This window comes from Perna viridis, chromosome 2, assembly GCF_037379345.1.
Source record: "Perna viridis isolate PV_CMFRI_1.1 ecotype Kerala chromosome 2, ASM3737934v1, whole genome shotgun sequence".
NCBI classification, from domain to species: domain Eukaryota; kingdom Metazoa; phylum Mollusca; class Bivalvia; order Mytilida; family Mytilidae; genus Perna; species Perna viridis.
Window position 1 is genome coordinate 54,768,502 of NC_142446.1, and position 15,724 is coordinate 54,784,225.

Genomic DNA, 15,724 nt, shown 5'->3' on the forward strand with positions numbered 1-15,724 from the left:
AGGTTGTGATCGGCGGGTGTTTCTAGAAAAGCTGAGGACGTTTACCCTACCGGCGCAGCTAGTCCATGCTCACAGTTTTTAGTGGAGTCCGAGTTGCTCATTTGCTTTTTTTCCTTGGTTTGTGGGATCTTAGTTACTTCAATTTCTCTGTTGTGTATGTCTGTTTTCCATGTCTGGTCTTTGTCCCTGGATTACACTCGTTTGATTACCGCTATAACCTTGGTTTCCTTGATTACTCTTATCATGTGCAAGTGATTGAATAACTGTTGTTGTTAAAGGAAAACCACATGGAACTGATGTAAGAATAAAAACAAAACATAATTTGTATCTAGAACTTTATGTTATCATTTAATCTGAGACTTTAAGTTTTACGTAAAAAATAATAATAAACATATACAGTAAAAGCTGTCTAAACTGAAACTTGGAGAATTCGAAACTGTGTCTAAATCTGACACTTGTTCATTTTTTTTTCATTTGTAAACTAAACTCCTATATACATCGATCCCATTTGAAGTCCAAAAAGAATTTGGTTTCGACAGGTTTCATTGTATTTACAGAAACTGCATCGCCTTCCGGTAGGAAAGAATATAAATACATATCCATTGAGGATAATAAATACATTTATATTCTCTTGACATTTCTCGCTACAAAAATGAGAGAATACAACGCATAAAAGTTTAGAATTCCTTAACATTGTATCTACTGTATTTACATAGGTTATATATTTTGAGATATTGACTTTATAAGTGTAAATTTACATGAAAAGCATTGCAATTACATCATCAAAGGGAGGTAATTCACTTTTTCCCTATCATTGTATGGTAACTTTGCATCTTCTGATACTTCTAAGACGAACGAACTGTCAATTCGTCCTCAATAGACTATAAACTATGTGTCCACATGTTCAAATTCGTTATTTTTTTCTGAGCCTGATTCATTATTTTTTTTCAATTTTGCCAGAATCTAACAGATTCCATCGCATAAAATCCTCTAGTGACGGAACGCAAAAAAAAATTTGGATATTTAGACGTGCATCGAACATTTGTCTGTCAAGGACATATGTATTTAAACCTGTCAAAATAACCAACTATTAAGGTAGTTACTGCTAGAATTTTACAAACTACCAATGCTGAATGTAGGGATTACATGTTACGGATAAATACAATAAAGAAGATAACAAGGCCAACGTCATGAACAGAAAAAAAAAACACTCATGATTGAAATTACATTTACGAAGTGTATTCATAATATTCTTTTGTGTCTACCTCGCGATATTTATTTTAAATAAATACTATGAATACATTTCGTAAATGTAATTACTGGTTTACAGTAATTACATTTACGAAATATATTCATGATATTCTTTTAATTGTGTCTACCTCGCGATATTTATTTTAAATACCAATAATCTTGACATTTTTAACTATTCTGCGATGTACAAGTAATATAATTACCAGTACTATTAATGCAACATTTTTTTTTTAGTTTAAAATAAATATGGTTAAATATAGATATAGATTTTTCGACATGCTAAAAAAATAAAATGAAGCAAAATCTTCATTACTAGTAATGAATTTACCTTCACTCTCCCTCCCCCAATTCTTTCTGAAAGATTATTTCTATATTTATTTCTATACTATTTTAACCTTTTAAGGAAGTAGACCTAGGGTAAGGGAAACAATTCTTATGAATTATTGGAACGTTTGTATACGGCATATTACATGTAAGCGTCAAAGTAACTTGGAACGTGGGTTGATTTCATGTTATTTAAAATGAAAGCTTGATAGGCTTTGGTGAAATTGAATATGATACAAACATATCACTGATTTCAAGAGTTATTTCCCTTACCCTAGGTCGTCTTTCTTAAATATGGTTAATGGTAGGAAAAGTTCTTTATAGTAATAAAGTTTAGTCTGTGTGATTTAAGCTACTAAATTTTCTTTAAAGTTTTCAGTAGAACACGTGCACTTGGAATAAGGGAGAATAGAATGGCATTCAGTTGGAAAAAGGTTGAATAAAACAATAAAATGATCTACTTGTGATTTCACCTTTTTGTGACTTAATTAAAGATATTAACAAAAAAGCTGGTGATGCTACTGTGATTAAATGGGGGTTTCTTCGCTTATTGGCGATTATCATGAAAACACTTACTATAACGAGAATGGTAAATGATGAATACGTCAAAGAAACAACGCCACCTGGATGAAAAATGTCAGCTCAAGGCCATCCACTAGTATACCTATTTATAGTACACCCATAACTATTTGTGTTCATACACGTATGCTTGACTCATAAAATCGTAACTAATAAAATGACAAGAACGTACCAAAAACATTAAAAAGTGTTTGTCTAACATACAATTCAGACGATATCTTGTCATAATATGAACTGTTCTGACCTACAACGCATGTGACTTCATACTCCAGCAGTGCTAGAGGTTGTCTATCAAGCTATTTTCGGACACGGTGCCATCCTAACCTCTAGCACCTGACTTGTTGAAAGCCACCACAAATGTGAATTAGCCAAACATGTGTTTTAAAATATTTTAAGTCTTTTATTTACATAAAATAGGCTGAATCAAGGGGAAATCAAGCCAAAAAAATCTTCTTTTTTTTGTTAAATACCTAGAAAGCATTTGTAATGATTACAGTTGTCAAAGTGACCAGCCATTCTGAATTAGGTCACTAATTTTAAGGAATACAACATATTTTTGACAAAACGAACTTTAAGTTGGTAAAGGCAATTCGTTGGTTAATTTTATATGTTCGTTTCCTAAATTTTAAAATCCGTAATTTTATCAACCGGAATTACTCATTCAAAAAGCTAAAAACCAAATGTGAAGTTCATTTAAACTGCTTTTACAAACGATTTCCAGGATTGCTGGACTTTCTAATCAGGTTTTTGTTTTTCTTCAGTGTTATGGTAAAGAAACTGTATGAAATGTTTTAAATGGCAAATATTTTACAATAATTCTGCTGATTTCAAAAAACATCGGAACGAGCGGTATGGAATATGGCGCACCGAAGTAACAGATTGGGGTATGGAGGAACGGCATTTCAACCTCTTAGGTTTTAAGAGTAGTGAGTTCAATTAGATTCATATGTTGATTTTCAGTTCAGTTCGTTTTCAGTTTGTTATGATTATGAAATAATTTGAAATACGTTGCTGGTTTTCAGGACACATCAAAATCACCGGTCTTGTCTTCATCTGTCATCAATGACAAATGTGCATGCTCATTCGCCAAACTTAAAACAGATTTGTTGATATGTTCATTTTTCACTACTATCGATTTTCTCTTTACTATCTCGACCGCTATCTCTAAATCAGGCTCGTTGGCTTCTGTTTGTCCATCATGCGATTCTATTCTCCAGTTATTAGCAAGTAGGGTAAACACAGCTGCAAGAAGAAACAATGCACCTGCAAAAGAACAGACGAGAGAATTAAGCTTAACCTTAATATTTCGATAATCTATTGATTTACGACTTGTCATACATCATTATTTAACCAGTCATTTCAATTATTACACTTTTTCATATAAAAGAACGGCATGTGCAATACGTCATTCTATCGTAGCACACTATACTAGTCATAGCTATGATTTATTAATATATAACTATATATTACCTATCGCCAAGTGAAATTCAAAGTAAACGGCAAACTTGTTGTTGAATAACGGTACCATTGCCATTATTCAGTTTTTACCATTAAATATTTCACTGGAAAGCTGACTGACTGGTGTGCACATCAATAATGTCCTCAAAACTGATGCTGTAAAGCGAGCTTAATATTTTATCCAACTACGGTTTTCCATGAAATAATTCAAAATGGCGTGTTATTAACAATTTTCTCGATCAAAACATTCTTTTGCTCTAATCGTGTAGGGAGTACAAGCCATGAAAAAGTTTTTATGTACATGTACATGTATATAGATTAAGCCTCAAAAGTTACAGGAGAAAACAAGGTTAAAAACGGAGATGTAAATTGTAAAGGAGTGCCACGTTTTGAAATATTATAACTTGAAAAGGCAGAGCCATCGTAAAATGGAAAACCACAAAAATATATAATATATAAACATGGAGAATCAGGTCAAAATATGGAGATATAGAAAGAAAGCAACAGTAAAATACAATCACATACTTGGGGGAGATTAAGGTTCAAAACAGCAAAATAAAATTAAAGGAGAACTAGGGTAAGGGCGGATCCAGACACTTGGAAAAAGAGGGGTACCAGTCGGGGTTCCTCAAAAAAGGGAGTGGGGATGCTAGGACATCATTTGCCATTTATTTTTAATTTTACAAATGAAAATGACCTATTTCCCAAAAAAAACGGAGTGTTACCCCTCTGGATCCGCCACTGGTTGAATACGGCGATGTAAAAATGGAAAACCATTATAAAATATGACAATAGTAAAAGAACAAATAAAGGAGAGCAAGAGTATGTAACAGCAATATAAAAAGTGGTCAAAGAAGAAAAACAAAACTATGGAAACAGAAAAAAAAACAAACAAGGTATAAAAATCGGAAATGAAAAACACAAAAATTATAAAGTAAACCTACAAAATGATACAGTCGCATCGGCAGGATGTAACGGTAAGCCGTTAGGTCAGTGTTTTCTCAAGAAATGTCAGCACTTTACAGAAGAAAACGTTGACGAAAGTAACAAATGATTTTCGTGTTGAAGATGAGCACACCATAGCTTTCGGCAATCTCCGAAACAGAAGTTGTGTAGCTCCTTCTGTTTCGTAGATCGAGCGTTCAATATCATCACGATCTTGTTGAGGCGCCCGGACAAAGCATTATGAGCGTTACAACAATAGTGTTCCGGTAACACATTTGGCCAAGAAATATTGAACTCTTGATTATCATCCGGTAGTTGGTCAAAAGATACCTACGAGTTGCAATACAGAATGTGTATGTGGTGCCACTAAACGAGGATGGAAACATTTAAGGACCGAGTGATATCATAAGTTCTCCCACGGACCAAACTTTAAAGATAAGCGATCCAATAATTCATTTTTGTATTCTGTATTCTCTTATTTTGTTTTGAGGGGGGACATTTCCGGACATATTAATTCTAAATTTGTTATTTTAAGTAACAACAACGTGCAAAAACTATGAATCATTTTTTATTGAATATTGACTTTAAACAAGTTATCAAAACTAGTTCCCATGTGCTTCGAGTTTTTTTAAGCATATTAACACATATACATGTGTGTATAAAGTCAATTCAGAGAATGGCATTTTTGTTATCTTTGTCCCAGCCGGAAAAAAATCGAGAGTTCAAGTTATAAGTATATGCTGGCTGGTAATCTAGAAAAAAAGGAAGAGTGCTTCATACTTACAACTTGGCTTTCGTTTAATTCTTAAATGATATTACTATTAGAGTAATATCACAGCATATATTTGGTTAAGAGGTTATACCAAATTCCTGTTCTCATTTTGGTTCACACTACAAAAATCAAACAAAGATTAAGATATGGCCAGACACATGGACATACAGACAACATATTGACAATCTTCCAGGTCCTCTTCTCAACTGTATATCTGAAACAGCTCAGTTATATGTTAGTAGACAACATCTATTGATTAATGGGGGGAAATCAGGTTAATTGTCGAAAATTTGTATTTTGAATTCCATGTGGTATTCATGGAAACGTTCCGTTTTTTTTCAAACCTACGACAATCGCATTGGTGATATACAAATTATGTAAAAATTACAGCGAGACATGCCCTAACTGAATCCCTTTTGTATTCAAGGTTTTACACGGTTGAGGCAGTAGTTCGAAACACATGGATTCAAAATGTATTGAAACTGATGTAAAGGGGCTTCACAAGATGTCTGGTTTACACATGTTTCCGGTTAATACCAGGTTAAGACAGGTTTCACTGTATATGTGCTGTAATACGTTTGCTTATAGATTTCAGAATATTTTTGTTACTTTTTTTTAATTTAACACAAATATCCATAGAAATTCTTAGTTTGTGATGATTTATAAATTAATATTTTTTAAAATTACTAATAAGTGATTCCGTCATTCATATTATTTGTATACTATTAGGAAATATGTGTACCCATAGGCTTAAATGTTAATATTCTCTAAACCAAATAGTGTTATGATATAGCATTACTTTTATTCAAGAATGACTATCGTTACGTGTAAGAAATCCGTTTGGGTTAGACAAATTGTCAGAATCTTGGTTTTGCTCGAATGCAACAAACAGTAAGAAAAAAATATTGCGTGTTATTATTATGGAAATGAACACGTCACCATTAATTTTCCAAAACGTACAGGTGACCCAATGAGAAAAATAAATGTAACAAAGCTGTGAAAAGACGGTGACTAAGAGAAAATATAGACTTACCACATAGAACAAAACTGTGCTCATACTTTCCTCCCTTGTCGACAATGAGGCCTAGAAATAATGCAGACAGACACTGGCATAAAAGATAAAAGGAAATACAATGACAAACGTTAACTTGCAAGCGTTTTCATTCTAGATATGATCCCACTCGCACAGGAAGCACCAAAAATCGCTTACAAGGTATGCCCTAGTCAGAATTTACTCTGACTCTGCAACCCTCCTCTATTGATATCCAAATAAAAAAGAGGAGGATTGCATAGATTCAGAGGACATTCGGACTACGTATGCCCCATCTACAAGCTTAAATTCCGGTAAGTGTGTATGCAGTCGACCGATTAAGCATTTCCATCTCCACAATGTGGATAAATCCATTTTTTTTTTGTCATGGATGCTGTCACGTGTTGTAGAGGACGTGGATTCTATCATACTCTAGCAATGCTAGAGGTCGTCTGGCAAGCTTTTTTCTGACTTGGTGCCATCAAGTCCACCCTCTTGCCCTGTGGGAGTAGATTCCATCAATACAGTAGAGAAATTGCTTGTTTTAACTTTCTCATGTGTGTTTTATTCCGTCTTTTGAAATGACATTGTTAACAAATGTACCTATGTTTGTTTTGCCTGTTAAACTCGCGAAATTAACATGCTCTTTTTTCTTCTAGTGTATCATACTCAGTTTACATGAAAATTTAAGGAGGTAGACCTAGGGTAAGGGACACAACTATTAAAAATCATTCAAACTTTTGTAGTCAGCATTTTACATCCTATATATGTAAGCATCTAACTAACTTGGATTCTTTAACGAAAGCTTGAGAGGCTTTGGTGAAATTGAATATGATACAAACATATCACTGATTGAGTTATGTCCCTTACCCTAGGTCTACCTCCTTAAGTATAATAAGTATACACACACCAGCTATAGGAGGTCCCATTATGTATCCCACTCCTCCTAAGAAGAACATCATTCCTATCCCTGAAGACACCTTTGAAACACCTATTAACTCCATGCATAGTGGGTTATTCATAGTGGCTAGTCCACCACCATATAGTCCAAATAGCACCGAATAAATTACTTGACCTTGATATGAGGCAGAATACAGAGGGAAAAAAACGGTCAGGAGACCTGCTATACAATTAAGTCCAAAGTTTAGCATGATCGGATCTAGACCATTGTGCCCTAATGAAAGACCAGTTATAATTCTACCAATCACCGAACATATACCTATATATGTTATCAATATTGCTGCCTTGTCCGCGGTTGATCCTTGCAAAATTGCATAGTTAGTCAGATGTAGAAAAAGAATGGAAAATGGGATGTTCCATATCAGGTATTGAAGACTGCAAAGCATGAAAGCCTTGTCTGTTAAAATGTCAAAGTGAAGAAGTTCCTTAAGTGTATTCGTCAAACTCTTTGGTTGTTTTGTGACTTGCATATGTTTCCCTTTTAAATCTTTTTTGTGTCTAATTTCGAGATCGGACGGTTTCATTAAAGCTCCAATAACAACCTGATTACTGGCTATTCCAGCCAAAACTAAAAATGCTCCCTGAAGTCCATAGTTGTTTACTAATGCCTGGATCAGCGGACCCGAAATAAACATGCCTATCCCAGCACCACTGACTACAACGGCAAGAGCGAGTCCACGCTTCAAATGGAAGAAATAGCCAATAACAACTAATGGTGGCGTTGCGCAGAGACCTAACCCAGTACCTACAACAACAAATATTTGTGGAATTTCAAAGTGTAAATATATGAGATCTTAAAAGATAAATTGAACTTAGTGATTTGAATTCAATAACAAATTTATAATCAATATCATTGTTATGTTGAATTCCAGCGTTTTTGAAGCCATAATATACAACCAATGTTTACATATATAAAGATGATATGTTATACCAGGCGCGGATCCAAGGACTGGCGTACCGGGCGTACGCCCCCCCCCTAAATCGGTAAGAAAAAAATTTTCACCGCAAGTTTCACCCCATAATATTTTTTGCCTTGCTTTGCACGGCATTTAATTCAATTAACGCCCCCCCCCTAAACTCAAATACTGGATCCGCCCCTGCATACCTATTCTTGTTATATATAGTAGTATACACAAAGTATCAATTTTGATTTTTAACATTTTTATAAACACGCTTATATGGGTGAAATAGCCGAACGTTACATGTGATATATTCGTGCACTTCTTATAAAACCAGAAAAACTTTTCAGAATCTAACATTTTGCTTCTTAAATAATAATGAGAATTGTCTCGACACACATATTAAATCACACATATATATATATATATAACTTCAATATGCACCGATCGTGACCGTGCGTTCTATTAGTTCTATTAATGACAAAAAAAAAAAGATTTTAATCTCGTTGCATTCTTTGTCTCGAAATGAAAGATGAAATAAAGTACCAATCCATTTAAAAATCAGGCACTGCCTGTGGTAGAGGAGATTCATGGTGTAGAAAACCGACCGAACTAACGATGCTTGTATAGCTTCATAAATATTCGACCCCGGGGCCAGATTTCATCCCTACGTGAAAATAAGTTATCAAATGTTATTTACTACAAATCTTATATCCTCTTAATATTTGGCGTTACTACTCCAAATCGAGTGTAGTGACCGATTTTTTTTTCTCTGATGCTGACGGTCATTATCGTGTTTTGAGCCAGCTTTCAGTAACTGCGGATCTTTCTTTAAATGTATATCTCATTTTGTGTGTATGGTGTATGTTGGGGTATTCCATGGAGAGAATTTGGTGTATTATTGATATGCTTGTGTGTTGTTTCAGTTCATTTTTAACTTACATTAAAGGGGGTTGTTATATATAATTAATGCCTTATAAAGCCAGTTTAACCCACCGCAGGCATGCAACTGTCCACAGTCAGGATAATTTATGTTGGTCCTTAATACGTCTTTGTGTCGTTGTTTTACTTATTAGTTATATTTTGAAGAATTGTCATCGTTCTGTTACCGTGGACTTAATTACTTTTGTTAAGTTGGGGCTTTTCAGAGCTTACTTAAAGGAGTGTTTACACTTGTAGAAGGCCTTTTGGTGATCTCTGAGAGTATTTACAATTTTGTATTAAGATTATACGCCATTGCAATTGTTGCGTTTCACCATATCCTTTCTATATTCGTATAATATGCTATACTTTCACGTCACTATATTTCTTTCTGTATACAGATCTGTATATTTTTTAAACCATACAATTCATCTCCCACTTCAATAAACCAAATCAAGAACAATAACTCTTATTTTAAAATGTCGATTTATTGTCAAAATCTGCATCTCAAAAGTGCACAAATGACATATAAGAGACTTTGGTGGGGTTTTGTACATGCATGAATCACCTCCTGCCTGATTATTAGTAGGACTACTACTTGAAATATTACCTTTTTAACTATCGTAATAGAGCATGTTATGAACAACTTAAAAACAATATATATTATTTTTCTTGGTACATGCTTACCAGCTATAAGTCCATATGTAAGTAAGATATAATCCAAACTGTTTAGGACAAAGAAACTGGCGGAAAACCCAACAAACATAACCACTCCTCCAATTATCATGGTTGTTCTGCAGTCGTAGACATTTATCATTACGCTAGCTAATGGACCTATGAAATAACAAAACTTGATCCTTTATGACATTAGATGTTTCGATAAATGGCCCTCAATCATCTCCAAAGTCAGGATTGTGAGTCTCCCTTCGCTGCCTCAATGGTTTGAAATAGCTAAAGTGGACTCAAAACCCTGACTTGGAGGATGAATGTTTATTGGTTGTCCTATATGTCATTGCATGTAGAACCCGAACGCTCCGATCTAGCGGTGTTCAACCACCACTTTTGGCATTCACCATATTTACCACAGATCCAGAGACTATGAAAAGGATGGGTGCCAGCCGAGGTTCCTCAGAAAAGGGGCTGCTAGGACATTATTTGCCATTTTTGTCAATTTTACACAAGAAAATGACAAATTTGCCATTAAAAAGGGGGTGCAAACTCCTTGCACCCTCTCTGGATCCGCCACTGGTTATCACACATATATAATTATCCACTGTTAGATTAGATTGCACTAATTCTGGTGCCCGGTACAGTCAACCTCTTTTTGACTTTATTACAAATGCACCAAGTATGGTGCTAATGAAACATTCCTGGTATGAACAAACAGCTATTGTTACTACTTGTTTATTAAATGGGTATATATATATGTAACGTGTACAAGTTGCTATTATGTATAGTTGCATCTTATGTACAATCCTTTAATGTAAAAATGGGAGAAGTGGAATGATTGCCATTCAGATAGTCATACACCAAATGCCAAGCAACAAATAATTAAAGTTGATTAATAACCATTAATTGATCGATCATTGAAACTTGTAAGTCTTGGTTTAATTTTAGCCCACTATATAAGATATACCAAGGAGAAAACCGACTACTGAAAGATGCCTTGATACCGAAACACCGAATATATATCAGTATATATCAGTATATATCGTCGTAGTGTGGTGGTCACTTATGCTAAACTATCGCACCGGTGCAATACAGTGGATGATATCAGAACTTCATTTCAAAATTTGATGAAAATCCTCATTAAAAGTACATTTTTGACATTTTTGTGTATGCAGTGGCGTAGCTACAATGTATTCAAGCAGCCAAGACATCAACACGCCTGCAACAGATACCAACCAAATAAATTCCTCTACTTACAATGTGCTTCGAAAGGCCACTGGTATGTTTTATAAATGCGCCAACTCTTAAATTGTTTGAAAACCTTTATATATTTTTAACATGAAAAACAAATATTAGCGTTACTTTTTTGATATATACTATATACAGAAAACTTGATGTAACATACCTATAAGTGACAAAAGACTTGTGTATATTGCACCAATCAGTGAGGTGTATGCATTGTCTTCTTCGAAACTCTGTAGTAAGGCAACATGCATAATGCCAGCACCATAGATCAGTAATCCGTTTAGAACACCCGCAAGGCAAGCGGCAATCATTACCACCCAGGCCCATCCTTTATCCAAGTCTTTATTACCTTGTTCGTTATATTTTTGCGTCATTATCTAAAGAAATGAAAAACAAATTGGTGCAAACCTTCACTAAAGCTGTTTACCTTGTACATGTAAGACTTACTGCCTTAACTGCCTGTCACTTTAACTATGAATAATATTTTAAAATGCGTGATAGCTAACACGTGAACGTTGAATGGCAAGTACGATACGTTGTAAATGTCAAGTATACATTATTGTGTTGTAACTTAGTACTTAAAACAGAGGCATTCGGTCCCGTTATTTGAACGATCTGTACCAATTTGTTTCTTTTTGTCAACATAATCATTTACATGTTTAACTATGCAAAGGCAATATGACCATGGTTAGAGTTCAAAAACCTGAGATAAGTATTCAAAAGAGAGAAACAAGATCTAGTTTACAACTTCATTTGTCGAAACCTCGTCAATAAATTTAGAAGGACGTATCGAGTTGCAGTTGTGTATTATGGTTATAATAAATTACGTTTTGCAACCAATGAGTTAAGACGTAAGGATAAAATCAATATCCTTAGTGTGTTTTTTGAAGAGAAGCATTTATTTACAACCAAAATACACTTGGTTATTTATATAATTTCATACGTACTTACCCTCTCATGTTAATTTTCTTTAGGATAGAGTATATAGCGAGCCGGAAAAAGCACTAAGCACATTGAATAACGTTTTGTAAGAAAGGAGTTTAGACATAAGAAAAAAATCAATGTCCTAAGCCTTTAAAGCAAAAGCATTTATTTACTAATGCAAAACGAAAATAATCTTTAAACAACTTTAAACCTTATAACCGTACGTACTTACCAATTCATGTTAACTTTCTTTAGGGTCACTCGTTCACGATTGTGTATAACGAGCCAGAAAAAGCACTAAGCACAGGTTGTCCGAAGAATCGATCAGACTTGCGCAACTGCTTCTTTCGATTTTCACACATGTCGCTAATTATAGCGTTTGGCTTATGTGTCAATCATAATTTTGGTTGTCTTTTTATCGAGACTTCGTGTGTATATATATATATTTTTAAAATCTTAATATATACCACGTCAAAGTTTGATCTCTTTTCTGTTTGCATTTGTTGTAGCAAAACTATTTCCTTTCACAAATTATGTAATATACATTTGTATACAATTATTACGTAATCGGTTAGTGATAACAATGTGAAAATACATGTAAAACTGAAGGAATTATATGAATAAGAAAAATTGCGTTGCACTAATAGGGGCGACATACAGTCATCATAGTTTAAGAAATAAATCACGGAAACTCCATTATTTCATTGTTTTATTACGGGATGGCCATTTACGTCGCATTGTTTTACTCCGAGCGATAGCGAGGGGTTAAATAACGACATAAGAGGCCAGCCCGTGTAAAACAATGATAAAATGGAGCTTCTGTGATTTATTTCGATTCTAATAGGACTAGTTTTTTTCATATTTTTGAATAGACGCAGCCTAAGTATCGCACGAAATGTTGGTCATGATTTGTGTTTATCACTGTTTAACCATGGCTGTAGTCTAAAGAGGAATCCAGCCACTGAGAAGGGGGGTGCCAGGCGGGGTTCCTTAGAAAAAGAGGGTGCTATGTCATTATTTGCCATTTTTGGTCAATTTTACACATGGAAATGACAAATTTTCCAATAAAAAGGAGAGGTGCCAACACCCTGGATCGTCACCGTTTTAGAATACAATTAACCATGTATACTGAATATTACCCGTCAAAATCTGTGTCGCATGCTGTATCAAATCGAGGCTTGTGTATCACCCAAGGGCCACCAGTGGTAAAGATTTTATTTTAGCTATACCCTAAAAGTAAGTTCCAATAAGGTTGTGTGAAATAGGGTATAAACAATCACATATAATGTATGTACAAAAAAAATTATATGATACATCTTTCTTATACTCAGCGGGCATTCAGCTAAACCTAACGGGTTTGGAGATATGCGGAAAAACTATTGTCTGACTCCTATGTTCTATTTTTAATGGCGGCAATTTTTTCTCAACGGATCAAAAATCCCAACATCAGTTCTATGTAGAATATACCCCAAGGAACATTCATACAAAGTTTGGTTCTAATTGGTCAAGTGGTGTCAGAGGAGAAGATTTTAAAAAATAACATTAAAATTAGCAACAAAAAAACGTCGGAAACGTGCAATAACATCAACATGTAAACACGTAAATTTGACCACTCATAGATCTCATCAGGCTAAACACTTTACCCCTTTGCCAGAATTTGGCTAAACCTAACAGTTTTGGAAATATATGCGAAGAACTATTGTTTGACGCCTATATATATATTCTATTTTTAGTAACGGCGGCCATATTTTTGACAGATCAAAAATCTAAACGGACGCCAAGTGATGGCAATAGCTCATGTGACCTTCGGCCAGGTGAGCTTAAGATCAACTAAGTTTCATGAAAATTGCTCGAAGAGTTTTGAAGTACCTCTTTTTCTGATGCAATTTGGTGCAAGAACGGCGAAATGGAATATTTAGACTATCCTAGAACACTTTGGAACACGTACAATGCCAGGTAGACTATTTAATGGCATTTATAATTGAGGAACGCTTTGCTTTATAAAATTTTTCGATTAAATATTAGAGGTCACTTTTTCAACATTTTAGAGAGTACAAAATATATATATATATATATATATATATATATATATATATATATATATAAACAGGTTTCATTTTGTGTTTCTTTGCCTAATGGATTAACTGACTGTTTTGAAACTAATATCGGTGTTAAACAAAGGTGTATATAGAGACCTACACTATTTTCTTTATATATAAATGATTTAGTTGATCACTTCAATTCTGATTGTTAACCTGTCACATTAGATGGAAAGTCTATATCATGTCTTCTTTACGCAGACGATATTGTTTTGATGTCAGAAAGTTCAAATGGTTTACAAAAATCTCTAGATATTTTGAAATCGTACTGTGATAAATGGAATCTGGAGGTAAACATAAATAAAACTATGATAATGATTTTTAACAAATCTGGTATAATTCTTAAAAATGTTCCTTTATTTTATGATAACCAAGTTGAATCAGTACAAATACCTTGGTATAATACTTAAGCCCTCTGGTTCTTTTAATGAAGCTATAAATTATTTATTAAAAAAAGCAGGAAAGGCAATGATTTGTATTCGTAAGACTCTTTATGCTGACAAAAATAATATTACATTGCATTTTGAAATTATTTGACACTTGTGTGCATCCAATATTGTTATATTGTAGCGAAATTTGGGCATTGCCTCAAGTATTAAAGGGAAATAATAGGGTGGAGTTTAAGTGAAATTTTGGTAAGTTTGTTCCCAATAGAATTCAATTGAAAATAAAAGTATGTTCTTGGTGTTCATAAATCTGCTTCCAAATTGGCAGTCCTGGGTGATCTTGGATTCTTCCCCTTGTCTATTATAGCAATCAAGTCTAGTATTGAATATTGGCTACATGTTTTGAAGGCAAATCATAACAATTTGATATCTAAGGCACATAAGATTAATGTGTCAATGAAGGATAGTCTTCTAAATAAAATTAAATTATTATATAAAATTGGATTTGGTCATATACGGGAAAATCAGGAAACTTTTTCTAACAAGAGAGCTTTGATTGCTATTCAAAACAAGCTACAATACAGATGTTGCAAATTTTGGCATTCACTTTTGTTTAATGATGATAGAGCTGTGTGGGGGAACAAGTTAAGAACTTATCGTAAATTTAAAAACGACTTTAAGAGGGAGCAATATTTATACACAGATGTTGACAAACAGAGTTTGTCTAACTATACCCGCATTCGTATAAGTAAATGTAATCTTAACATTGAAAAGGGTCGCTATGTAAATTTACCTGTTGAAAAAAGGATATGTCTGGTATAAACAGAATGTAAAACTATACTGTCAATCAAGAGTATAAACAAAACATTTAACTATTGTATTTATATTGCATGATTTTGTGTTTTGAGTTTATTATTATAGTGCTAAAAATGGTCCACAATAGATAACTCAATTCATCAGCTGGGATATTACAACAAATATTTTATATTACATTGCTATTACAACACATATGTTATATTATATTGATATTACAACACATATTTTATATTATATTGATATTACAACACATATTTGCATTGAAATTGATTGTATCTGTACTTGCTTATGTATGTATGTATGTATGTATGTATGTATATATGTTTCTTTATTAATTGATGACAGATCAATGTTTGGTCTTTATTTCAATAAAACTTACTTACTGGTCTTTATATTTCTAAGTATTATATAATCCCTGTTATAATCCACACCACAACTTCTAGACA

At 33.7% G+C, this 15,724-nt stretch overlaps 1 protein-coding gene and 1 long non-coding RNA gene across 6 annotated transcripts; one reads left to right on the forward strand and one right to left on the reverse strand.

Annotated features, from left to right (window-relative positions):
- Positions 1-318: 318 nt before the first annotated feature.
- LOC148626089 (monocarboxylate transporter 12-like) lies at positions 319-12,366 on the reverse strand. Of its 5 annotated transcripts, XR_015919988.1 has the most exons (7): positions 12,210-12,366; positions 11,214-11,430; positions 9,827-9,973; positions 7,270-8,064; positions 6,363-6,413; positions 5,342-5,448; positions 319-3,417 (listed from the first exon to the last, which is right to left on the reverse strand). XR_015919988.1 is itself a non-coding variant. In XM_088569717.1 (6 exons), the coding sequence occupies exons 2-6, from the start codon at positions 11,425-11,427 to the stop codon at positions 3,173-3,175; spliced, it is 1,452 nt and encodes a 483-aa protein (XP_088425843.1). In that variant the 5' UTR covers positions 11,428-11,430; positions 12,210-12,366; the 3' UTR covers positions 319-3,172. The 5 variants fall into 5 exon arrangements, 4 of the variants coding, with proteins under 4 accessions (XP_088425843.1, XP_088425846.1, XP_088425844.1 ...); XM_088569717.1 differs by lacking the exon at positions 5,342-5,448; XM_088569720.1 differs by lacking the exon at positions 5,342-5,448 and having other exon boundaries at positions 3,278-3,417; positions 6,363-6,435.
- Positions 12,367-12,567: 201 nt separating this feature from the next.
- Positions 12,568-15,665, forward strand: LOC148626090 (uncharacterized). The gene is made up of 2 exons (XR_015919989.1): positions 12,568-13,213; positions 13,711-15,665. It is a non-coding gene; the product is annotated as an uncharacterized LOC148626090 (long non-coding RNA).
- Positions 15,666-15,724: the final 59 nt, after the last annotated feature.